Source organism: Erpetoichthys calabaricus, chromosome 17 (assembly GCF_900747795.2).
Source record: "Erpetoichthys calabaricus chromosome 17, fErpCal1.3, whole genome shotgun sequence".
NCBI classification, from domain to species: Eukaryota; Metazoa; Chordata; class Cladistia; order Polypteriformes; family Polypteridae; genus Erpetoichthys; species Erpetoichthys calabaricus.
The window spans coordinates 22,230,748-22,258,291 of record NC_041410.2 but is presented as its reverse complement, the minus strand read 5'-3'; the positions used below and the strand labels follow the sequence as shown (position 1 = coordinate 22,258,291).

The following is a 27,544-nucleotide window of genomic DNA, read 5'->3' as shown; positions in this document are numbered from 1 at the left end:
TGGCACGCAAGTCTCCAATCTGCCTCAAGAATGATTTAAGATATGAAGAGATATGGGAAGTGACGGCGAAGGTGGTAGGGATGAGAACAACGCCCGTATGCATGCACCGCATGGCCGCCCTGCTGGCTGCTGCTGAGAGTTGATTCTACATTACAATGAAATTAAAATAAAAAGAGGAATAACCTTGGAGGTCAATCGTCACCCCAAAAGTGGACAGTAGACATCATGTAGTATATGTGTACCAAATTTCACGTCAATAGGTCAAACAGTTTGTGAGCTACAGGACAGACAAACGAACAGCCACGATTGCGTATTATATACAGCAGGTAGATAGCACTTGGATAACAATGTTGTCATCATAGGATTATACATTTATTCTACAAACCATAATAACATCCAACATTACACAGATGACCTGTTTACACACCCCTGTTTCTTAATATTGTGTATTGACCCCTTTCACAGCAACAACCACTTGCTGTCTTCTGTGACAGTTATGAATGAGTCACTTTATCTTTTCATGTGGTAAAGCTGCCCACTCTTTGTGAAAAGAAGCCTCTAGTTCCTTTAAATTCTTTGGTTCCCTTGCATCTACTGTATGTATGAATTCACTCCACAGTGGTTAATGATGCTGAGGTCCAGGGATTGTGATGACCACTTCAGAAGCTGCACTTTCATCTGTTTGCAGCCACCGAAGAGTAAAGTTGGTCTTGTCCTTTGGATCTTTGTCATCCTGGAAAGTCCAAATGCACCCCATATGCAGCTTCCAGGCGAACGCAGGCACATTCTACTCTAAGCTTTTCAGTTTATCTGCAGCATTCATTTTGCCATCAATATCAACCAAATTCTTCTGTGTTGCTGTAGCTTACACAGCATCAAAATAGCAGCGCCCCCAATTTCCATACTTCACAGTGGGGATGGTATGTATCTCTTCATTTGCTTCACTGACACCTCTCCAAACATCAGTTTTTATCCTTATCACCTCAAATTACTTAATGTTAATAATAATAATTCTTTGCATTTATATAGCGCTTTTCTCACTACTCAAAGCGCTCAGCAATTGCAGGTTAAGGGCCTTGCTCAAGGGCCCAACAGAGCAGAGTCTCTTTTGGCATTTACGGGATTCGAACCGGCAACCTTCTGATTGCCAGTGCAGTGCAGATCCCTAGCCTCAGAGTCACCACTCCGACCGATACTTGATTACAGAAGTCTTGAAGTTGCTGTTTAGATGTTGTTAAGCACATTCCAAGTGATTGGGTTTGTGTTTTGCACTTTGAGCAGTCTGGCAACTCTATCGGGAATCAGGCAGTCCATTTCTGTTTAAGCATCTCCTATTTCCAAAAGCTTAAACAGCCATTTCAAAAAAAAAAAAGTTTAAAAGTTGCCTTTAGGATTTTATTTGCATCTTGCACAAGTTTCATGGCAATTGTCTTTTAATTATTTGTTTGGCTTACACACCCACATGGTGTGGCTATGTTAATCTGAAAGAAAGAAATATTTTGGCAAATCTTTGAAATCACTAAATAACTTTACATTATGTCTTGCAGGAGCTCACTGAAACGTAAAGTGTTCCAAATTTTAACAGCATAATTGTAAGATGTATGGCAACCCAAAGCTGCATTTTTAAACTGGAAAAAAATTGTTTAAAAAAACTTACCTTAACCCTTGGATCTGTGATCACTGGTATTAAGTATTCACACTGATGCGTGGTGTCATATGGAAAACCAGAATATGTACACAGAAAAACAACAAGCAGCTAAAGATGCCTTAGTACAACACCAAGGGCTGGGATCTTTAAAACCTAATTTGCCTCTTGAACTTGAAGCCATAGAGCAGAATAACATTGGCATGGCAGTTAAAGAGTTACCATAGGTTTTTGGACCCGACAGTTAACTGGATCACAGACTAAACATTCTCTACTTAAAAAGCAGCTCCTTGCAGCATATTTGGCCTTTTTGTACACAGAGAGACAGACCCTACTCTGGTAAAGTTATGTACTAACTTGCTCATTGCTGGGTGGGCTAGAGAAAATGGCCTGGGAGCAGGAGCAGGAGCAGGCATAGCCCAAAAATCAGACTGTGTAAATGAAGTGGTATCTGCAAGCAAAAGCACATTTTGAAGTGTATTACCAGGGGTTATGGCAGAAGCTGTGATATATGAGGATCCAGATGAAATAACACCTGTTCCACCTACAAAGGTATCGCCGTTTAAAGAGGCATCGGCATACCATCAACTGACTCCGGAACAAAAGAAAAGCTGGTTCACAGGTGAGTCAGCGACTGTGGAAAGGAGGAACAAAAACTTGAGAGCAGAAGCTTATCAGCTCCACATACTTCAACAACAGGGGGAAGGGAAATTAAGCCAATGGCCTTGACAGAAAATCAATGTTTCCCTGATGTTGTTTAAACAGATAGTTGGGCAGTTTTTCCAAGGACTAACAGTTTGGATAACAATGTGGAAAAGAGCTGCCTGGACTATTCATGGGAGAGAACTATGGGGTGGCAAAGAATTGTGGGAGCAGCTTTGGACAGAGGGCAGAAAAGGGGAGACACTTATTGGCCATGTCGATGCACAGGCTCCACTAGTATCTCTTGACAGGATTTATAACCAATAAGCTGATATGATAGCTGCTGTTCGCAAATTCAAACTGGAAGAGAACTCTACAGAGGATGATGAACTGTGTCACCATGCTGAGGTAAATGGAATTGAGCCATCATTAATCTCACTGGCAAGGTGGGCTCATGAAACATCAGGACAGGTGGGAGCACAAAAGATATATTAATGGTGTCATCAACGATGTACATTAGGAAACAAATAGTAACCAATTGTTCCACATGTGCAGAAGTAAAACAATGGCCCCCACAAAACAAGTCGACTGGCATACTTACTGTAAGAAAGAAACTGGACCAGGACAGGTCTGGCAGGTGGATTACATTGGACCACTGCCACAAGAAAACAACAGTATGCCTTAACTGCAGTAGATACTTATTCTGGACTCTCACAAGCATCAATGAAAGCCAACCAAAAACCACACTTAATTCACAGAATCATTTTATCCAAGCCTATGGAGTACTGAAAGAAATTCAAAGCAATCAAGGAAGCCACTTTGATGGGAGAGCTGTGCAACAGTGGGCTCAAGGAGCCAGAATTCAGTGGACTTTGGAATTCCTTATCATCCACAACCAGCAGGACATACTGAGAGAATGAATAGGCTTTTGAAAGAACAAATTAAAAAACTAAATGGGCACAATCATCTTTAAAGATGGACTAAAGTATTAAAGCAAGCCTTATTTAATCTCAATAATCGTCTAGTGGCTGGATCCACACCATTTTTGAGACATCAAAATGGAGGAGGAGAGCCACCTGTGTGTGCCCTCCACCTGACAAGAATTGGTCCACAGGGAAACAATGAATTAACTCTCTCAGGTTAGTGCTCATAAACCACTTAACATTACGGCAAAAACATTAGGAAGAATAAGCTTGGGGATAGCAGATCAGTTGCAAAAGGAAATGGAGGTCAGAATAAATATTGAAATGCTTGTGACAAATACATGTTTACAGGGGTCCTTAGATAGAAGCATGAATGAATGGCAATTAAAGTTAGAAAACTAAACCAGTCATGACATGCAATTAAAGACTATATCTAAATGTCACATAGTAAAATTCACACCTGCTCTAGTCAGTATTAAACAGTTTAATGGAAGAAAATGGAGAGAAGCTATGGGTGTTAACTCCAGGGCAAAAGCCTAGAACTGAGGAAATAACAGCTGCAGGGCCAGGAAATACTAGAATTTTTTTAACAGCCACTCTGCTGCCCCTCTGCTTTCCCTTACACAGATTATCCTTGCGTGTGGCGTGACCTGGACAGATGGTTTATGGACCTGATACAGGCGACATACCCACTACAATAAAGTCTTTTTGGGCTACTGATAATCCAGGAGCAGAAAGATATGTGTACCAAGAACTGTACCTGGCAACTACGAGACAAGACACCTATGGCTCCATTTTTCCATGAAATTGGAATTCCCCTGAACTACTGCCTTTGCCTGTTAGGACTTACAGTATGAGGACACTGAAATAACTGTAACTGTACATAACAATGTAATTGTTTGGTTGGGCATGATGAATTGTAAACCTGATTCTGACAGTGCATTGTATTGGACAGTTGAAGGGGACAACAGATGACCACACCTGAAAATGATGTAATACTATATGTGTTTAAAAAGGATGCCGAAACGAATGAAAAGGTACCAGTAATGTAGTGGGAAATTCAAAAGACTAGCAGATGGAAAAGGTTATTCATTTCATGCAGCTTTACTTAGACAAATGAAAGGCTGTAAAAAAGACAGAATAGCACACAAAATACTGACTGTAGCACTTAATATCAATCTTAGTGGATTTGGTAAAAAACGTTATGATTTTCCAAGAGGAGGGAATATGGTACCCCACAGTACAGATACAACTTTTATTTGTAAAAACATAGAATCCTTATTGCCCCCTCATAAAGTAGAAGTCAAACGAAAGCCAAAACAAGACCTTTGGGGAGCCACAGGAACTGGTTTAGGAGTAGGAGGTTGAGGTCTAGGGTTTCTCAATACTACTGATATAGAAGCACTATACAACAAAATATCATCTATTGGCATAAAACAAGCAAATAGTTTGCAAACTCTAGTTCATTGGGGGCCAGATTTGGCAAATATTTAAAAGGCCTGCTTTTGTGGAAAACCCATCATGGGTGGTTAAATGAGTTACTATGTACCAGTTTGAAAGGTCAATGGGCCATAGATGTAGAATCAGCTTGTTACTTTAAATAGATTATTGCTACACAGCAGTATTTAAATTTTAAGATGCCCCTCTGCTGGAAAAGCAAATTAAAATTACCAGCAAACTGGTAAAAGATCCCTTGGCATCCTTGGTAAAGAATAGGGTATGCCCTGATGTCCTGATTAAATTTCCCACCATGGCCTGGTCATTCTGGCCCCTAAAATCCCCTGTGTCTAATTAGCTAACTATTTCTCACCTCTTCACCACCTAGCAGCTAGTGTGTGGTGAGCACACTGACACAAAGAAAAAATGGCCGCCATTACATCATCCCAGTGGATGGTGAAATTTAGCCAGGACATTTTTTTTTTTTTTTTTTTTTTACAAAGAATGCCCAGGGATCGTTTACGACCACAGAGTCAGTACTTCAGTTCTACGTCTCATCTGAAGGATGGCACCATTTTTACAGTACAGCCTCCCCATCACTGCATGGGGGCATTGGGATCCATATTCAGACCACAGGGTAAGTGCCCCCTGCTGGCCCCAAAAACACTTCCAGCAGTAACCCAAACTTTTTCCTGGTTGGTCTCTCATCCAAGTACTGGCCAGGCCCAAACAGGTTTAGCATTCAGGTGGATTACCTGTTCTGAAGTGCATGTGCTATCTCCTACTTTGACAAGTCGGATTAAGCTACAAGTATATCAATAAATACTTTTTTTTTAAAAAAAAAAAGGGTTTAGTTTCTTTTTGGACAGACTTCGTATTATATATACACACTCACACACACACACACAAATGCATTTTGCTTCAATTTCTGATCATTATTTATGGCAACTACAAGACGAATGTAAGCAACAGAAGTGCACAATATCCAAACCAAAAACCAGAAACAACAGTCGGGCCAAAACAGATTTGAGCTAGCTATAGTTAGGTCTATAAATATTTGGACAGAGACAACTTTTTTTCTAATTTTGGTTCTGTACATTACCACAATGAATTTTAAATGAAACAACTCAGATGCAGTTGAAGTGCAGACTTTCAGCTTTAATTCAGTGGTGTGAACAAAACGATTGCATAAAAATGCCCCTGTGCAGTGATGGGGAGGCTGTACTGTAAAAATGGTGCCATCCTTCAGATCAGACGTAGAACCGAAGTACTGACTCTGTGGTCATAAACGATCCCTGGGCATTCTTCGTAAAAAAAAAAAAATTATTATTATTTCCAAATATTTATGGACCTAACTGTAGTAGCTTGGAAATCTGTATTGTCTAACTCTTAAACCAGACATAACATTTCCTAGAAAACATTTACAAGGCAAAAGAGTAATGGTGCATATAAAATGTGTTTTTATCACATGCTAAAAGTAATAATTCCTAAGAAACAGGTGATAACAACTGCACTTACTGATACTACTGGCAAGGATTTAACTTTTCAATCATAATATGAATCACAACAGACAGTATAAAAGTGAAATTACAAAATGTCACTTCACATTCATATTTGTAATTCATTATTTGGCTAAGCAAAGGCAGGCAAAAACTATCAATTCTGTAAAATGAAGAAACAACTCACACAATAGAGCCACACTCACCAGAAGGCTGCTCCATGCTTTACGCAGTATGATCATCAAAACTGCAAGAAACAGAAACAAATATATTCATTTATGTTTCTGCTATGACCTGCTGTCTCCACTCAGCAAGTTATGCCATGTACAGCTTCAGTAATAGTAACTCTCACTAAATGCCCAAACCATTTAAATTCCACTCAGTATTGAAGAGTAGAAGACGATTCCAGAAAACATCTGGACCACTGATTTGTTCAACATGTCACAAGACAACACAGACAAAAGGAAAAACATTACAGCCACAATTTTAACTTTTAATTCACTATCCACAGAACAACACGTATATGCGGGGTTACCCACGGCACAGAACGCTACTCTCTACTATCACGGATACTTACAATGTCTACAATAAAGAATAAGAGCCAATGTCTCAAAAATCTCCAGAACTAACCGTTAACAAAAACCCAAGGTGTTTCAACTTCAAAATTAACATTTTAAATAAAATAACTGATTCCTGACCAGCATTAGTCTGGGAAACAAACCCATTTCAATGTCAATGAAGACTACTATATTCCCAAGCATGCAACTTCAAGATAGGGGAATACAAAACAACATTTATGCTGCTTATACATATATTTTTTAAATTTTATTTATTATTTTTATTGTAATCATTCCATACAAATAGATCAATTTATAACAAAAAGAAAAAAAAATTGAAGACAAATCAAACCCCACCCTGAGAAGGAGAGTTTAGCCAAAGGAGAATCGTTTAGGGCTTTTTAATAAGGCAACAATAAACAAAAGAAAGGAAGAAATATATATATATATAGGTAAATAAAATATGGAGAAGGAAAATAAATGCAGTAATAGTTATTTCTCTTATTCTAAAATAATATTGATTAGATCCTGCCAGGTTTTGAAAAAATTCTGTACAGATCCTCTAACTGAGAATTTGATTTTTTTCCAATTTCAAATAATATAAAACATCGGTTTCCCACTGACTTATCAGAGGAGAGTTAGGATTCTTCCAATTTAACAAAATAAGTCTGTGTGCCAAAAGTGTAGTGAATGCAATCACCGTTTGCTTGTCCTTCTCCACTTCATCTGGAAGAACACCGAACACAGCTGTTAGTGGGTTAGGAGGGATTGTGACCATCCAAAATGATATTGTTTTGGGCCTGCACCAAACTATGTGACCCAGTGAGGCAGGAGCTTGGTTGCAGCGTTCGTAGGTTGGATCTTGCCCTGGAAACATTTTGGACGATATATAATTTTTAGTTGAATAAATTCTATGCTTTGCGCATATGGAGCTCAAGTGAATTCTCTGCTTTGCTACCTTCCACTCCTTTTCTGATATATTGATTAAGAGATCTTCTTCCCAATGTCCTCTTGTGTCTTTGAAAGGTAGGGAATCTAATAAGATTTTATATAATATGGAAATGGTGTTTAATTCCTCGAAATTGAGCAGTATTATTTCCAGCATTGTGGAGGGTACGAGGTGAGGAAAATCGGGCAGTTTCTGTTTAACAAAATTTCTAATGTGAAGATAGTGAAAGAAACGTGTAGCTGGGAGGTTGAATTTGGAACGTAATTTTTTAAAGGATGCAAATATGTTGTCTATATAAAGATCTCTGAGCATTTTCATCCCAAAACTTTTCCAGGTGTTAAAAACTGGATATGTTTGCGAGGGTTGAAAGAGGTGGTTTTCTTGCAGAGGTGCCGCGGATAAAAGATTTTCCATCTTAAAATGCTTTCTAAGTTGGTTCCATATTCTGAGTGAGTAAAGCACAATTGGGTTATTGGTATATTTGCGATAGCTTGCATTTATTGGAGCGCAGAGCAGGGAGTATAAAGTACTACTACAGGATTTTACTTCTATTGCGAGCCAAGCCTGTGAATGTTCATTTTTTTGTGTCAAGGCTTTTATGGCTTGTATGTTTGCTGCCCAGTAATAAAACTGAAAATTAGGTAAAGCCATGCCACTTTCTGCCTGAGGTCTTTGTAGGGTCGCTCTTCAGATACGTGAGTGTTTTGAGTTCCAAATGAATGAGGTTATTGTTGAATCTAATTGCTTAAAAAATGATTTATTGATATATATTGGAATGTTTTGAAATAAAAAAAAGTTTAGGAAGGATATTCATCTTAACAATGTTAATTCTTCCGGCTAGAGTGAGATGAAGCGTTGACCATCTATGCAAGTCTTGCTTCATTTTTTCCATACAGACGGCAAAATTTTGTTGATAAAGAGCTTTATGTTTACTTGTGATATTTACCCCTAGGTATTTAAACTGATCTGCTATGGTAAAAGGTAGGGTGTCCAATCTAATATTATATGCTTGTGAATTCACTGGAAAGAGTATACTTTTATTCAGATTAATTCTGAGACCGAATCTCTTTTGAAATTCTGTGAGTGCTGTTAAAACTGCAGGCACAGTGTTTTCTGGGTCTGATATATATATAAAACCATATCATCTGCATACAGAGAAATTTTCTGTTCCAGTCCTTCTCTGATAATCCCCTTTATCTGATAAGAATTTCGACAGTGAGCTGCCAGTGGTTCAATGGCGATTGCAAACAGCAGTGGTGACAAGGGATGTCCTTGTCTGTTATCACGTTCTAGCTTAAAGTAGTCTGAGCTAATGTTGTTAATACAAACTGAAGCTTCTGGATTGGTATACAGTAGTTTGATCTATGCACAAATATTCAGGCCAAACCCAAATTTCTCCAATGCAGTGAAAAGGTAGTTCCATTCAATCATATCAAATGCTTTTTCCTCATCCAATGATAGTAATATCTCTGGGGTGTTTAATGTTATATATTCACCAGCAAAATCAAACAAGCGTCGGAGACTGGAAGATAGGTGTCGGCCTTTAATAAATCCAGTTTGATCCTGTGATATTACCGAGGGCAGCACTTTCTCCATCCTTCTAGCTAGAATTTTTGAGAGTATCTTAACATCATTATTAAGGAGTGAAATTGGTCTGTATGATGCACATTGTGACAAGTCCTTATTTTGTTTAGGAAAGACAGTGATTAATGCTTGACGAAATGTTTGAGGTAGTATTTGGTTGTGTGGAATGGAAATTTTCAGTTTACAGATAACTGTCCTTATTTTTTTATTTTTTTAAAATATAAAGTGTACTTGACAGTTTGCAGAAACTGTGTATGTGACCTTTAACATATATTACTGATGCTAACTTGTGCGAGCAGTTCAAAAGAATCTGACTTTACCAGAAATCTGCCTTTACCAGAAATGTATTTTTATAAACTGTTCTTCCTGTTTTACGAATAAGCTACTCTATGTACTCATCTGTAACCGCCGTCTATTTTAAGCCCTAAAAGGCTCATGCATTAATCTGCCTTTATACGAACTTGTAAAGTGTGCACACAATCAGCTGATATAAAAGAGCTGAACTCTTTCCTGTCAGCGCGCATGCTACTGACACTCCAGTCTAGGTATGCAACAATAAAAGAAAGCTTATGAACATTTCTTCTGGTGTGAGACTCTGACTCCTTCCATTTTACGGGTCAACAATTCTTTCTTCCACAGTTGTCTCTAGCTTCTGTAAATGTTGCGAATAAGAGGGGAGCTAGCGGAGTGGAGAATTTCTTATAAAATTCTACGGGGTAACCATCAGGGCCTGCTGATTTCCCGCTTTGAAGTGACTTTATAGCATCTAGTAATTCTGTTAGCGTCAGAGGTTTATCCAGTTCCTCAGCACTTAAAGCATCTATTTGTGGTGTCTGTAATGTATCCAGAAATGCATTAGATTGTGTATTGTCTTCTTTGAACTCAGTAGAATATAAGGATTTATAATAATCTCTAAATGCGTGCATTATATTTTTATGGTCAATGATTTCTTCTCCATTCGTGTTGGTGATTACTGGTATTGCATTGCGAACTTCTTGTTTGTGAATTTGTTGAGCTAAAAGCTTATTAGCTTTTTCTCCGTGTTCATAGTAATGATGTCTTGACTTATAAATAAGTTGTTCAGTTTCTTTAGTTGTTAAGATGTTAAGTTCTGTATGCAGGGCCTGCCTTTTCCCGTGAAGAGCATCACTTGGACGCCTGGCTTGTTCTTCATCTATTCTAGTAATTTCACTTCTTAGCTCTGACACTTTCTTGGTTTCTAATTTATTTCTGTGGGAAAGATATGAAATAATCTGTCCTCTTATGAAGGCCTTTAGAGTTTCCCAGAGTGTTCCTGCAGAAACCTCTGTGGGCGTGTTTGTCTCTAGGAAGAAGTGGATTTATTTGGATATAAATTCTGTGCAGTTCTCGTCTGCCAATAGAAGAGGGTTAAGACGCCATCTGCGAGGTGAGTGTGAGGGGCTTAATGATTTTAGCTCCAAGACTAGAGGGGCTTTGTCAGAGATAACAATTGTGTCGTATTTGCACGATTTAATCATAGGCAGGAAATTATTATCTATAAAAAAATAATCAATTCTTGAGTAGCTATAATGCACTGGTGAGTAGAACGAATATGTTCTTGAGTTTGGGTTAAGAAACCTCCAGTGGTCTGATAAGTTGTGGTCATTTAAAAATTGTGTAATTGTCTTTGCAGTGTTAGATGTCGTCCCCCCTGTCACAGGAGTCCTATCTAAGAGTGGATTTAAAACACAAAAGTCCCCAGCCATTATAATTTTATGAGTGTTCACATTGGGAATGGATGCAAATAGATTTTGCATGAATTCCTTATCATCGACATTGGGTGCATAAACATATCAAAATCATTTTACTGTTAAATAAGTTGCCCATGACCATCACATATCTCCCTTCAGGGTCCGATACTACATCTGATGCTACAAATGGAACTGTTCTGTGTATGAGAATTCCCACCCCTCTAGTTTTCTTTACAAAGCTAGAATGGAACATTTGGCCAGTCCAGTTTTTTTGTAGTCTGAAGTGATCCTTGCTTAGTAAGTGGGTCTCCTGTAAAAATACTATTTTAGCGTTTAAGCCTGTTAGGTGAGAGCATATTTTCTTTCTCTTTAATTCGTGATTCAGACCTTTAACATTCCAGCTCACAAAGTTAACTGTCCCATCATGGAGACATTGACTCTGAGTTTTTAATGTCATTTTATAGTCTTAACTGGTAGTGAGGCAGTTTTAATCTTAATTTCAAAATTCCCCATGAGTTATTGCATTTTAGCCTATTGTTGCATTGATATTTATAGTTATAAGGATTAGAAGAATAGATTAAATATAGCCTGCTCTCCTTCTCTGCCCCCTTTATCCCCCCACCACGCCCCCCCTTTTTTCCCCTCCACTTGAGGCTTGATCCCACTTCACAATGTCCCGGTCCTCTGACATACAAAGAGACAGAGCACGTCCAATCCAAAACAAACCCCACCCCGTAGTGGCGTTAGAGAATTAAAACAAAGTATTTATAATTCAGCTGCAATAGATATCTCTATCTGCCGAAAATATAATCATTAACAGTCTATAAGCTTAAAATAATATTCAGCAATTTTAAGATATTAAAATAATAAAAGAACCAACCCTGGGAATGATTTTAAAAAGTAGTCTAGGATAAACATAGTAAATCCTAATGTAATAGTATAAATGTAATAGTAATGTAATAGTAATAGTAGAAATAGCAATAAACCAAGAGTATGATGTTAAACAGTCTACTTTAAAGTAGGGTTGGGTTTTTTTTTTTACTACCTTAATTACATCCAACACTTACGTCTATAACTGTAATTAAGACATAAACATATGATGTCCAAGTAAAGAAAAGGATGTATAATTATAATACCAGTCTCTTTAAAAGTGGATCCAACGGCAGATGATAGGTCCTTCCCATGTCTTGACAGAATACGGCTCTTTATTAACTTTCAGAAAAGTGTTGGAAACAGCTTCTTTAGTTCCTTTTCAGCTTCCTCCTTGCTTGGAAATACATAATATTGGTCTTGAACTTCCACTTTCAGTTTGGCGGGATACAAGAGGCTGTATTTAATATCGGCTTTCTGTAGCAACTTTTTAATGTTAAAGTAGGCTGCGCATTTTGCAGCTGTTAATGGTGAGAAGTCGGGGAAAATACGAATAAGATTATTTTCAAATATAATCTGTTGCTTGTGTCTGAGAAGTGCCATCACATCAAGCTTACATCGTAATCGCTCGAAGCGGACAATAAAAGACCTAGATTTAAAGGTGCTTGATCTGTATGTGCGATACGCAGCTGCTATCTCAATGTCGAGTTTAAAATCATCTCCAATTATTTCAGAGAGTAATTCTACTGCAAATTTCACTGGGTTTGAGCTTTCTCATTTCTCAGGTATACCCTCAATTCTTATATTGTTTCTTCTGTACCCATCTTCCAGGGCTGCAAGTCTGTCTCCGAGTTTTTTGCATTCGGAATTCGCAGCTGTAGCTTTTTCATCGCTGTTAGATGCCAATTGTTCCGCTGTTTCAACTCGAGCCGTGAATGCCTGCTTAACGTCATCCAGCTGATCTGTAACATCATTAATTTGGTCAGCAAGCATTTTCAGTTTGGATCTATTTTCTTCGATGTGTTCCTCTAATTTCTCCAACACGCCTTTAAAGTTCACGTCAAAACGTTGAAATAGACGCGTTTCCCGGTCTTTGTTATCCTTCTTAAACTCAATGTTAGACTTCTTAAGCTCATTCTTGTTATCCTTCTTAAGCTCATTTATGGCTGTAGCCATGGCAGTGGCCAGTGTAGCGATCATCTCTTTCAGTTCAGTTTTCAGTTCGGACAGTTCGTTTCGGATTTCGTGCTCCGTGAGTGGAAATGCAGCTCCTGTTACAGCAGGTGCTGCGGGCTCGCGATGAGTAGATGAGAGCACATCCTGCAGGGCCTTTTCTAGTCTCGAATGATCCTCAGAAATCGACGATCCATCGCGACCTGTATCACTTGCACCTTCACTCCCATTTTTACTCTCGACTGGAGACGATACGATGGAGCGGGATCCCCAGAAATCTGCGCATTTGTCTGCCTGTTCCAGGTCAGTCTCCGAGAGGCCATACCTTGCACTTGGGCCGGATGTCTGTCCAGACTTTGATGCAGCTTTAAGTTTCTTTTCCGGTTCTTTCTGACTTTTCTTCTTGTTACTCATGCTTGTATATTGTAGTGGAAGTTCCTTGGTCGGGTTAAATACAGGATACCTCTAAATAATATGAAATACGTGGGAAAATAAAGCCGCTGCTAGCAGAGCTCTGCTTCAGACGTCCATCTCCTATAACGGATGAGACCAACTCCAACTGCTTATATTTGACCACCATTATAAATCAGAGACCAATTTGTGACCCTGATTGAGTTACAGATATCTGCTGCCACTTGATGATCGTGTGGACGAAGGTTCGAGGCAAAAAGCAGGCAACCAGCAGATGTAGAGTAAAAAAGCAATTTCTTTATTCTTGGTGAGCAGAGAGAGACCATTGCAGCCCCTGTCAGCTAGTGTCACTGACACAATTATCGCAAAGCTTATCTTATATTTGCAGCTTCACAAGCAGCCCTTCCTTACTGGTGGAGTAACTTCTTCTGTAACTAAAACAGGGTGTAATTTCCTAAGAGCTGACCCACCCTTCGTTTATTTCTTTTATTTATCTTAAGGTTATTTTCTACACCTAGGCTCTAATGCTTTATTCATTGCACTGAGGCGTAGTCACAAAATCTTCTTCCCCTCCCTTTGACTAGGTCAAAAGGCCCTCAGCCCAAGACTTTTTGTTCAATTACTATTTAAGATATTGATTCAAGTTTTTTATCATTCCACAATCGTTATCTTTGTATGCAATTTCTACGTCTGTCCACAAGAAAGGTTATCATGACAGAGAGACAAAGAAAAACTCTTAGTGAGGGTTCACAGATACTTGCCAGAGTCAATATAGATGAACAACTTGTGATTGGAAAAGACTGGAACTTTAATTGTTAGTGCTAATTAATGTGTATGATGCAAATCAAATACTGCATACTATTTATTTTGCGCAGACCTCACAATAAAGTTCAAGGTCAAAGTTTTCTATTATGAGGGATGATTTTGGATACCAAAGACTACCATCTTGTTAGAATTACATGAATGACACTCAAGCCCTTCTTTAATTAAATCTTTTATCTGTGATTACTTCCAGAGATTAACATTTAATAGTTCAAAGGCAATAAGAAAAAGAAAATCTCTCTTTATGTTATACATAGTGCATTATAACTCAAACACAAAATCATCTCATTCGTTTTAAACCTGTTATGAGACTTTCATAAGATCTCTGTGTTCACAATTTATTTGATCTCTGTATTCAAATTTAATTTGAATAAAAGTTTGCTTTATTTAATTTAGTGAATGTCAGACCAGACTGGTTAACTAAGCTGTTCTTGTATTATCAACAAAATATCTGGTAATAGCCATCAAAAGGAAATCCAAAGGACTTTTTTTAAACAGTTTTTCTATTTTGTTGTACAATAGAAAAATAACAAGATGTTAATAGATAGTCTACCTTCTTTCTTATATTCGCTGTGAGAATGAATATAATCAGAATGAATATCCTCCCAAACCTCCTTCATCTTTTCCAGAGAATCCTTCCATACAAAAAAAATATCTTTTAAAAAGGTACATATTGTAAAATCATTCATCTGAAATACAAAACTTCCAAGCATCAAAATACATAGTACTATGCAGACCTAAAGCAGAAGGAAGCATGACACTACCCAAGTTTTAATTTTTACTACTGCACTGCAAATAAAAGTTTGGAAATTACCAGCAATCCACAAATCTACACCACTTTTATTTGTAAATCCTGTTCTAAATTTTCATTGTATGCTCTGCTCTGTCCTTCAGTCAACAGTAATTATTAGTTACCAGCAACCCAATCATTCACCACTCATTAAAGATATGGAACCAATGTAGGACAAATTTTAAGACAGAAGTTTTTATCTGTTGCTCCTATTTTATATATATATATATATATATATATATATATATATATATATATATATATATATATATAGATAAAAGTAACAGCGCACTGCACGATAACGTGCAGAGAATGCACTTGATTTGAGCATTCCTAGTTTTTTTTACTCTTTCTCTGTATGTTTAGCAATTCTTTTGCTCAGAGGTTAATGCGCTTGCTGCTTTGCTTGCAGCTCTTCTTTCGTCAGCACCTTTTCACGGTAAAACTGATTAAGTCAGTGTTTGTGTTGCAATTACTTAATACGTTTTTTACTTAAGCTGGCACTTAAGCCTTCAATCTGCATCAAGAATGATTTAAGATATGAAGAGGTAGAGGAAGTGATGGCGAAGGTGGTAGGGAATGAGAATGGCGCCCATACGCATGCGCTGCATGGCCGCCCTGCTGGCCGCTGCCGAGAGTTGATTCTACAATAATCAACTCAATCAATAAAATAAAAAAAAAAAGGGGAATAAACTTGGAGGTCAATCATCACCCCGAAAGTGGATAGTAGACGTCACGTAGTATATATGTAGCAAATTTCAGGTCAATATGTCAAATGGTTTGTGAACTACAGGTGATTTAAAATCCTGGACAGACAAACGAACAGCCACGGTAGCATATTATATAAGAAGATTTTATTTATTCTATTTTTTATAGTTATCCAATTCAAATGTATTACTTTGAGTTATTATCATCACTTACTATATTGACTCCTGCTTCTAAATTGTAGTGCTACCAGATGGGATTAAAGTGTGATATGACAAACCAATTGTAATAGGCCATATCACACTTCTAGCATGTAAACTTATTTTACTCGACTAGAAGAATCTAATCCATCTCTCTATAATTCAGATGGAAAGTGATGTACTACATCAGGGCAAAGCTAGGGGGAAGCCTAACCAACCCCCATTCAGAAGCCGGGTCCCTTCAAATGCATCTGTTTGATTTATGCTAATCGTCAATTGTCATTCATTTCAGTCCTTCACTTCCAAGGGATTGTGAATAAATCAAACCATGTTACAATTCAATAGGAACCCCAGACCCCACCTCAGAACTTATGTCCAGACCACAAGAAGTTCTAGAGTTTAAAATGGCTTATGGTTTGCCCACCTATCTATTTCTAGGACCAATGCAAATTCCTGACTATTATCTTAAATTATAAAAAATTCTCTTTAAAAAGGATTTTTAAAAGTTGTTTTAAAGATTAAAAGAACCCATCAATATAACTCTAAAATAAGCACACTGGACCTGTGCTTAATTTTCTTACTCTGAAGTATTTTCTTTCTTACTGCTTTATCATATACAGTACTAGCCGTCCACCACAGCACCACCCGCATAGTAGTGAAACAGGACAAACCTTAAAAATCAATAAACAAAAAGGTATCACTAGGTACGCGGAGGCAAGTTATGCTCCAAAACACAGAGGTAGACAGACTCCCCACTCCCTACGTCACTCTTCCCCCTCCCCTTGGCCCACAGCCTCTGTCTCAGATTAGCGTGAATATATCGCTCCTGCAAGCAAACTATGATTCTTAGTGTGATGAGAGAAGTCACAAAATCAACCAGAATGTTGAAGCAAATTCTATAAAAAAAACCCGATCTAAATCTGTTAAGTAGTTCTCTCACTCGCTAGCTAAGTGGATGTAAGAAACAACCAGAGGCTGGCGCGTCAGTGAGAAGGGCTCCATCCAGCTCACTACTCCTGAGGTCCGACCTCCTCCTCCCCTTGGCTCGCTGCCTGTCTCTCGGATTTGCGCAAATAAATCAGCGTCGCAACTGAACGATGATACTTAGCGCAATGAGAGAAGCTGCAAAATCAACCAGAATGTTCAAATTACAGAAAAAACCCGATCTAAATCCGTTAATAAGTTCTCTCGTGAAAAGCGGACAGACATTTGATTCTATATATATATATATATATATATATATATATATATATATATATAGAGAGAGAGAGAGAGAGAGAGAGAGAGAGAGAGAGAGAGAGAGAGAGAGAGAGAGAGAGATTTATATTTTTTCAGTTTAATTTTAAAGAACAATACATTGTAGAAAATTTGCAAAAAAAAAAAAAAAAAAGACAATGAAATCAGCAAGATGAGAAAGACAGATTATCCTTGACAGTGTTGTAGTAAAAGCCACAGAACACTGGGGGATTGATGTGTACTCCATTACATCAATCAAAGTTTTCACTAGAATGCCTTCCAAAGCTGATTGCATCAGCATCAGATGTCAGACAGACAATGTACTGAAAACTGGAGTATTGTTGCCTGCTTTATCTGAGCACAGGGAAATTACAACTCCTAACTGATAGTAACCACCAAACGACATCATTGTTTCATTAAGATTTCTAATGATTATCTGTTACTGTATAAATACCACACCTGATAACTCTACCTGATAAACTTCCAAAATGAAAAACACAAAAGCCATACGATTCTTCATCATAGGAGCATATTTGTTCATTGCCTCTTTCAAAGCTGTACATTTCAGCTATAAGGATTATAATGTGTCTGTGAGTTCAAGCAGCAGTTTGACACCCAAATAATACAACTAAGTCTCAGATCCCATATGGAACCAACGGAAAAAGCTGGTAAAATCAATTTGAAATTTAATTCCTCTGTTCCTGAGGGAGAACCAGGAAACCTGTAAATGTACTCTGAACAGCCAATTATACATTTGTTTTGCCTTATTTTCCTATTATTGAGCCCTTCCTATATACATAGAAGCAGACATTTCTATAATCTTTGCAAATACCAGTAAGTTATATTACTATATTTGTTAAAATATGTATGATTCCGTCACCGTGATTTAAATGACAGGACTCCTAACCTACAGAGAAAGCAAACAGAAGTCTTGTAGAAAGCGTATCAAACATTTGAATACTGGACTAAACTCCATCACCTCTCTATATTTCTTGGCTCACCAATGTGGAGCATTCTCCTTCCACAATGCAAATTAACTATGACATTGTACCATAAGTACAATGTACCAGGTTTTTAGCCAGCTAGCAAGGTGATGCAACAAGCTAAAAGAACAATTTCACCCATTATTAAAAGTAATTTGTTTAAAAATACTGAGAAATTAAGAACTGTTTCCCTGATTGAGGTTTACTAGACTGGCAAAAGCTAGTATTTAATTACATTAATCTATCATTGTTCTTTAACATGTGTTCCAGTAATTTAACATTAAAATTGTTAAATACCAAAAAAAAAATGCTGGAATCTTCATGTCATTAGATTTATGCAGTTTTTAACACTACTGACACTAGCAGGGCCTTTGGGTACCATTTTTATATGGTTTAACATGATTCTTAAGTTATTAGCTCTTTTATTACTCCATTATTTTCTTTCTGTATATATAACCATGTGACATTTTATCTTTGTTTACATAACCTTCCTGTATAAAACTGTGCTCTAAGTGAGTAATTTTATCTATTGACTATGCCTGAGAAAATAATTTGATACACACCTTGTGTCATTAATGTTCAAAATTCACTTTTTCTTGTTCAGAGTTCAACAGCCTGGGAGGAAAAGACACAAATCTAACATAATTAAATAATTTACCGTAATACAAAAAATATACACTATACTGAATTAGACATGTGTTTTATTATCTTTCAAAAGAGCATATGTTTCATTCCTTTCCCTCAATCACACCGCTCTCTCCCCACCACCAACAACACAAGTAACAGGGTGTTTCTGGAAGGGGGATATCACTTTGGCAATAATGGACATACAAAATCACCATAACTTGTAGCCTTTCTCTATTACATTTGGAACGGTTCATTAAAAATGAGAACTGATCTCGGTACAACAGGCTGGTGTAATAGATGCGGGTGAGATAAAGTCCAAACGACCTCAGACACGATCAGATGTCTGGTCACGGGAGGTGTCGCTATTAACTCCACGGTGGTACAACTTTGTTTGTAAACTCCCCTTTCCAATATCGAGGTAAAGATTAATTGCAAGCACAATCTGAAGTCTGAAAGTACTTTAATTCCTGTGGCTGTGGTCTGTAAACAAATTAAATACATACACTAAGTTACAACGTTACGTACAAATACACATTTTAACACTCTGAACGTGTAAGTTTAACAAACATTTGAACCTCTTTATATCAAATTATCTATGATAAACTTACTTTTCCGCAAGGACGCACAGCATGGCTCAAGTGATAAGAGAAAAGGACAAACTATTCCCACAACGTGCAGCAAGCAAACAAAGGGACGAAAGACGTGCGAAGCATGAACTTTCACCTGGAAATATGTAGGAAAGGCGCCACAAGTGATTTTTAATATTCTGCCATTAGAGGTTCAAATTCAACCTGACAAAGGACTTTCTGACATAGCCGCCCCCCAAATTTGTTAGCACAAATTTGTACTTCAAGAAGAAAGTCCTCATCACCCATCTGGTCTATATCCATCACAGTCTTCAACAGCTGGAAGCCTGACTAATTTGACTGTGGGTCGGATATACACTCGATCCTTTACCTGAATCTTCACTGTACGTATGCGACCATCAGGTCCTGGGTAGGTTTCAATGATTTTACCGCTTGGCCATGATGCTCTTGGGAGTTGCGCATCAATAATCATGACTACCTCTCCAACCTTCAACTCATCACAGTCAGTCTGCCATTTCTGACGGAGCTGGAGACCAGGTAAGTAATTCTTGACAAAATTACTCCAAAAATGATCAGCTAAAATCTGACTGTGACGCCATCGCCGTCGTCCCAGCAAATCATCTGGAGGGTAAACTACCTGTGGTAGTGAAGCATCTCGCCACCCCATGAGCAACAGATTCGGAGTTATCGGGTCAGGATCTGCCACATCTGAGGATACATATCCCAGGGGTTTGGAGTTCAAAATACCTTCAACTTCTATAAGTACGGTAGCTAATACGGCCTCAGTCACAACATTGGTTCCAAGAACTACTCGTAAGGCACTCTTCACTGACCTGATTTCCCGTTCCCAGGTCCCTCCAAAATGTGGACTACTTGGTGGGTTGAACTGAAATTTCACTTGCTGCTTAGCGAGTTGCTCCTGCAAGGAAGGTGTCATGGCAGTAATAGCTTCCTTTAACTCAGCTTCTCCTCCTCGGAAATTTGTACCTCTGTCAGACAGAAGTTCAGAAGGCTGGCCTCTTCTTGACACAAACCGACGGAAAGCCATGAGAAATGCATCAGTATCTAAATTTTCAATTAAATCTAAATGAACACAACGAGTAGTCATACATTTGAATATAATTCCCCAACGTTTTTCCGTCCTCCGGCCAATTTTTACCGTAAAGGGACCAAAGCAATCAACCCCTGTGGACCAAAAGGGTGGCTTAAATAGCCGTAGTCGTGCTGGAGGTAGATCCGCCATCTTTGGAGCCCGAGTGGTGGCACGCCAACGCTGGCATTCCCTACATTGGTGCTGATGTCGTCTGATAGCCTCACGACCCCTTAATATCCAATATTTTCTTCTTACCTCTGCAAACACACGCTCTGGGCCTGGGTGCAGAAGTTTTTCATCATAGTTCTGAATGAGCAGTTTAGTTATTGGGTGACATGGGTCCAGTACAATAGGATGGATGCCTTCCTCATTAAAACCCTCTATTCTTCTTAGTCGGCCACCGACTCGAATGAGACCCACAGTATGGTCAAATTCTGGTGATAATGTCCTCAAGCGACTACTTAGAGGTATTTCCACTCCTGATTGAAGATTCTTGACTTCTACAGGGAAACTGCTCTGTTGAGCTCTTCTTAGGAGTTCAACTTCCGTCTCCCTCCAGGTTTCTGCTGAGGAATAAGCACTTGAATTCCCATCAGCCGCCCCATGAAGATCCTGAATGGTAGCCTTAACTAAATCATTCCAAGACTGGAAAAGACTGGGATCTGGATATCTAGTGTGCTGCTCCATTACAAGACTTCCACAAAAGGTAGCATTCTTCATTTCAGTGGAGTCCTCAGGTGGGCCAGTAATCAAGGAACATGGCCATTCGTTAATAGGCTGTTTGAGAAAGGAAGGTCCATTCCTCCATCCGTTTAACTCACTAAGCTCCTTTAGGGTCTTTCCCCGGGTAATGTCATCAGCTGGATTATCTTTGGTTGCTATGTAATTCCAGTTGTCTAAATTGGTTAAGTTCTGTATTTCCGCTACTCTGGTGCCTACAAACACTTTATACCGACAGGATTCGGATTTCAGCCAGGTCAAGACTGTAGTGGAATCACTCCACAAGAGTACCTGCCCTATAGGCAAGCTCAGCTCTGTGGTAAGTAGATGCGCTAACTGAGCACCAGTTAAAGCAGCACAAAGCTCTAGACGAGGCATTGAGATTTGCCGTTTGGGGGCTACCCTGGACCTAGCCATCACAAAGCTAACATGTATTCCCCCCTTTTCATCTTCAGTACGTAGATAAGCAACAGACCCATATAATCGCTCGGAGGCATCACAGAATACATGCAAGTCTCTCTTAGCCCCGGGAGTATCAGCACATGGTGGGATGTAGCAGCGAGGCAAGATTACATGCTTTATACTGCCTAGCTCCTCTACCCAGGTAAGCCATCGTTGCACAAGGGTGTCAGGGGTAATGTGATCATCCCAACCACTTTCAGTCTTCCAAAGGTCTTGTACCAGAACCTTGGCTCGTGCTGTAAAGGGAGTGAGAAACCCCAGTGGGTCATACTGGCTGGCAAGTACCTTATAAATGTTCCGCTTAGTTGGCTCAATGCATTCAATTGGGCAACATCTGTAACCAAGACTGTCCATGGTACAGTTCCAGCGGAGACCTAGTGTTGGCTCTAGTGGCTCTTCGCCATGCTGTGAAAGCCACAATACAGAATTCTCTGATCTGGCCTCATCTGGGAGATGTTGAATGACTGATGTGAAATTGCTGGCCCACTGCCTAATTTCAAAGCCACCTTCAGAAAGATGTTGACACAATTTATCTACTAGCTGCTTGGCACTTTCTATACACGGTAAGCTGTACAGACAGTTATCCACATAAAAAGCTTTATTAACACAATTCCACACCTCTTCAAAGCCTTCCTGATTGTCCTGAGCATGTTTTCTCAATGCATATGTTGCACAACAAGGGCTACAGGTTGTGCCGAAAGGTAAGACTTGCCATTCATAAACACTTGGTAACTTATCACGGTCCATATTCCTCCATATAAACCTCAGTAATGACCTGTCAGAAGGTAGCAAACGTATTTGATGAAACATAGCCTTGATGTCACCAGATATGGCAACTATATGCTGGCGAAATCGAAGAAGAACACCCAGTAATGAGGGTCCCAAAGTTGGACCTGCAAACAGATGATCATTTAAGGCAAGTCCGTCCCTCTGATAGGAGCAGTTGAATACAAGCCTGTATTTACCATTATGCTGCACCATATGATGTGGTATATACCAAGCCTCTTCATGTGATTTTATTTCCTTTTCAGTCAGAATTCTGACATGGCCTGCATCCACAAGCTTCTGGATGTGCAGTGTATGTAAGTCAGCCAAATATTGATCTTTCATAAGACACCTTTCTACACGTCTAAGGTGGGGAAGCATAGCTTCTGGAGAAGCAAGGAAGCATGGACTTCTGGAACGTCTCAATAATGGGGTGGCATATCTTTTGACCCCATGGACCTCAACTCTCACAGTCCTTGTTTCAAGCAAGTCCAGGGCTTGTTGGTCTTGCTTGGACTGGGTCACCTGCTTCAGGTTCAGATAGGGTAAAGTGTCGGTCTGCCAAAGCCGCTCTACATTTCTTATTAGTTCAGTTGAGGGGGATGAGACATTCATCAGTATACATCTTTCATCTTGTCCCTGTCCTTGGATTAGACCTGCAGGCCCTTGTAGTGTCCATCCCAAAGCAGTGTGGACTGCAACAGGTGCATTCGGTGGACCAAAATTTACTGGTTGAATCGGCATCACCAGTTGGGGAAAATCTGAGCCTATCAGAAGCAAAGGACAGGCCCGGTCTATCTGAGGTAATGGTACATTGCGTAGATGCAGGTAACGCTTCTTTAACTCATTAATAGGGTATGAGTATTCTGACAAGCACAGACTGTTTGCAGAGAAGGCCCGTTGAATGGTATATTTCTTGTTGGGTTCATTCACCGAAGAGACTTCAAAGTTCACCGCATTACCAGGAATCTGGACAATATCCTGTCGGACTGTTCTAAGAGTCATTACCTCTGGGGTTTGGGGTAACTTTAGTGTGCTGACTGCCGCAGTCATGATAATGGTCCTTTCCGATCCATCATCTAGGACAGCAAAGGTCTCAACTGAACGCCCAGCATAGTGTACTAGAATCTTCACGACTTTAAGTAACACTTGATGTGGACATCTGTTCCGGTCAATGTATATGGCATCAGACTTGACTACGGTCATGAGTACACTCTGCCCTCTTCTCTGCATAACAGTATCATGAAGAATTGTAAGGTGGAGCTCCTTGCATGTGTTGCATGGCTTCTTCAACGTACACGAGTCAGGGGTGTGTGTACGGCCACATTTCCAACAACGCTCGTTATCTCTTATCCAGTTGGCAACCTGTTCAGCACTTAATTTCTTAAAGTCTGTGCAGGCATTCAGATAGTGCTCCTTGTTATTGCAGAATGGGCAATAAGGTTTGAGCTTTTCATTGGACGTTTTAAGTGAAGGAGAGGAGTGAGGATTCGGTTGAAATGCAACTGGCTCAGCATTATAGTAAATTGTGTTGGTTGGCTCTGTTCTCCGGACTGAAGTTGTATTCTCCTTTCTGCCATGCTTCAATGTCTCCCCCCGATACAGGGCAGCAGCTTGCTCCGAAATGCATTTAGCACGGGACTTGGTTTGTAGCCAGACTGAAAGGTCCTGCAGTGTGTAGGTACAGTCTGCATTGGACTGTAATATTCCTTGAGCAAAGCAATATTCCACAAATCCATCACGATAACTAGGGGGCAACTTGCTCAAAAGCCGATCCACATGTGATCCACACCTCAATTCGTAACCACCTTCTCCTTCCAAAGCCTGAAGCATACCAACCAATGCATGTACTGAAAGGGCAAAGTCCTCAAATGCTTCAGCATCCCCAAATTTTATAGGTGAAGCATTAAGTATTGTTCCTATTTCACTCTGTACTAGCTGCCTTGGTTGACCATATTTCTCTTTCAGCGCTTGCAGGGAAATCGAATATGGATTTGGGCAATGCATATATGCTTTGGCCAATTTGTGTGCACCAGGAAATTTCAAACATCCAAGCAGCACTTGGTATTTGTACTGTTCAGTGAGATGGGGATGGCCATTTAAAAGACTGTCTAGTCCCATTTTGAAGAGAGCAAATTCACTCTCTTTGCCACTCTCAAAGCATGGCAGTTTCGGCTTAGGAATCCCACATGATGAAGCAATAAGCAAGTCCATCATATCGGGTGCGACTTGTACTGAAGGGGCATAGGCAGATGGCTTTGACAGGAAGGGTGATTCTGTAGGCATGTTAGAAATCGTAGGAGGGACATTCACCAGCTGGAAAGGCTGATGTACAAGTCGTGGACCCCCAGGCAGTTGGTGCCTGGCGTTTCCACTCTGCATATTATTTGTTACATGTTGGATTGGTGTATTGATTATAGGAAAACTAAAATCCTGGTGGTCTTGGGACATTATTGTTGCAGTAGGGACCCTGGCACTGTCATCCTTATTTCTGCCACTCAGGTCTAATGGATAGGACATGGTGAAGGGCTCTGCATTCACATTAAGCAAATCTTTAGCTGGTGCTGACAGATTTGAGAAGTGCTTTGGGATCTGGGAAACAGTAGGGGTCACAATCCCTTTGCGTTCATTTTCCATAACAAATGAAGAAATCATTTGTGCTTCTTCTAAGTCCTGCTCAGCCCTTCGGAGACGTCGCTGCTGGGACAACTGCTGGGCTATAGCCTCTCTTTCCTTCAATGCTTCTCTAGCCTGAGTGTCTAGTAGTCTACATTGCTCATCTATTTTAAGGTCTTCCTCTATTTGTTTTCTGAGTTCTTGCAGTTCCACAAGTTTCCTTTTTTCTCTAAGAAAGGCAGACTGTGAATCGCTTAATGACAAATGCGTAACATTACTATGCTGTGAACTTACAGTGCGATGTGACCGCTCGCTGTGACCTACATGGGAACCCAAAGCCGTCTAAGGAATAGTCGGTTGGGATATTGAGCAGCTTGTAACAGAGCGTGCCTTTTGTCTTAATGGGTAATATCCCACCTCATAGGCTTCTAGCTGGGGTCGAGCGCGAGTCTCCCGGTGGATGCGGAGGTGAACTGACTGCTGACTGCGTGCATCTGCGGCAGAACTTGTTTGGCAAGTTGTGCTCACTGTGCATTCAGGAGGGTAACTCGTCTCAGTACATAAAACAGAAGGACTGACCTGACCAGCTACTGAAGGGTTAACATTTCCTGCCGTATTGATCAGGTCCGCTTTATCTGAAGTGTTACTTTGAAGAGCTGGGCTCAGCTCATCAGCGTTTTGCTCCTTATCCATTTGCCTTTGAACTTTATCCTTGTAAAGAAAATTCCGGCTCGAAGGACCATAAAAATGAGAACTGATCTCGGTACAACAGGCTGGTGTAATAGATGCGGGTGAGATAAAGTCCAAACGACCTCAGACACGATCAGATGTCTGGTCACGGGAGGTGTCGCTATTAACTCCACGGTGGTACAACTTTGTTTGTAAACTCCCCTTTCCAATATCGAGGTAAAGATTAATTGCAAGCACAATCTGAAGTCTGAAAGTACTTTAATTCCTGTGGCTGTGGTCTGTAAACAAATTAAATACATACACTAAGTTACAACGTTACGTACAAATACACATTTTAACACTCTGAACGTGTAAGTTTAACAAATATTTGAACCTCTTTATATCAAATTATCTATGATAAACTTACTTTTCCGCAAGGACGCACAGCATGGCTCAAGTGATAAGAGAAAAGGACAAACTATTCCCACAACGTGCAGCAAGCAAACAAAGGGACGAAAGACGTGCGAAGCATGAACTTTCACCCGGAAATATGTAGGAAAGGCGCCACAAGTGATTTTTAATATTCTGCCATTAGAGGTTCAAATTCAACCTGACAAAGGACTTTCTGACAGTTCATTGAACTTTACCTTCTTGGCAAATAAATTCCAAATAATATTTCCATCTTCACATTCCACTGAACTTGTGTTACCCTGGCAGGTTGTCAGGGCTACACATTTAAAGCATGGCTGCTTCTTCTTTCACAAATGCATGGTAATTTTTTGTATTATTTAGTCATCTTTAAATTTTAACTCTGACAAAATAAAGACAGACCTTTTTTTGCATCTTATTGAATAGGGTGGTCCTCCACTAAATATTAAAGACTGTCAACTGCATCAGCACAAAACCAAGTGGACCAATTTGAAACTTAGAATTTAAAACACTTTTAAATTAAAAACAAAATAATAACTATACTGTAATTTCAAAGTAATATGTGGCCACTCTTGAGGAGCGGGTGGGAAACTGACTAACAACCTTAAAATTACGCATTGACAAACCTTGGTTTATCACCCCAAATCAACTGTCTGCCTGAAAGGTTCAACCAAACTCTTAAACAAATGTTGAGGAAAGTGGAGAGGACGGATTGGCAAATCTGGGACAAGTTACTTAAGCCCACTTTATTTGCTTACCACAAGCCTCAACTGACTTCTCACTGTTCAAACTCCTATATGGCAAACAGACCGGAGTTCTCCTTGACATTGTTAAAGAAGGATATGCGCCAGAAAACATGATACCGACTAACATCCTTGAGTATAAGACAAAACAGAGAGATAGGTTCACCAAAATATGACGCACTGCAAACACTTAGAACAAGCACAACGGTCCCAAGCCCAGCTGTATGATAAGGGAGCAACTCCCCAAAAGCTGTCTTATGGTGGTAGTTGTCACCATACATTTTTCCTTGCTCATTGGCAAAACAAAAAAAAAAGGGAGGGCGTAGTCGATTATTTAGTACTTCAGCCTAATTTGGAGCCTGTTGAAGATATCTATCACATGTCATCCTCTTAAAACCCTGAGAAGACCACAAGCTTGGTTGGTCCCAATGTGTCCAACATGGTGAACCCCCACAAAAAAAGAACAGCAATTACATTTAAGAGAAAATTTAAACCCTCCTCAAAAATGTTTACTCAAAAAAAGTCCTCAATACAATTTCAGCAGTGGCTGATACATTACTAGGCTTAACTAGCCTGATCACCCTCATTATTCTAACAGAATCAGAAGTGTCTGTTCAAGAAGGTCCAAATCACCTCCCAGAGGCAAACTTAGTGTAAGTGAAAACAGATTTTGGATCTGGAAATTACCAAAAAAA

At 39.5% G+C, this 27,544-nt stretch overlaps 1 protein-coding gene across 3 annotated transcripts in view; it reads right to left on the bottom strand.

The window, feature by feature from the left end:
• The window catches only part of LOC114667809 (uncharacterized), a 48,140-nt gene that overhangs the window by 2,864 nt on the left and 17,732 nt on the right, over positions 1–27,544 (bottom strand). The window contains exon 2 of one of the 3 annotated variants that reach the window (XM_028823288.2): positions 18,702–18,753. The exons of 1 other annotated variant lie outside the window; for it this stretch is intronic. In XM_028823288.2, the coding sequence (XP_028679121.2) occupies positions 18,702–18,711 (10 nt within the window). In that variant the 5' untranslated portion in view covers positions 18,712–18,753. Of the gene's footprint in view, positions 1–6,352; positions 6,587–18,701; positions 18,754–27,544 lie in introns of those variants that run through there. One more of the 3 variants, XM_051920459.1, reaches the window with a different exon arrangement.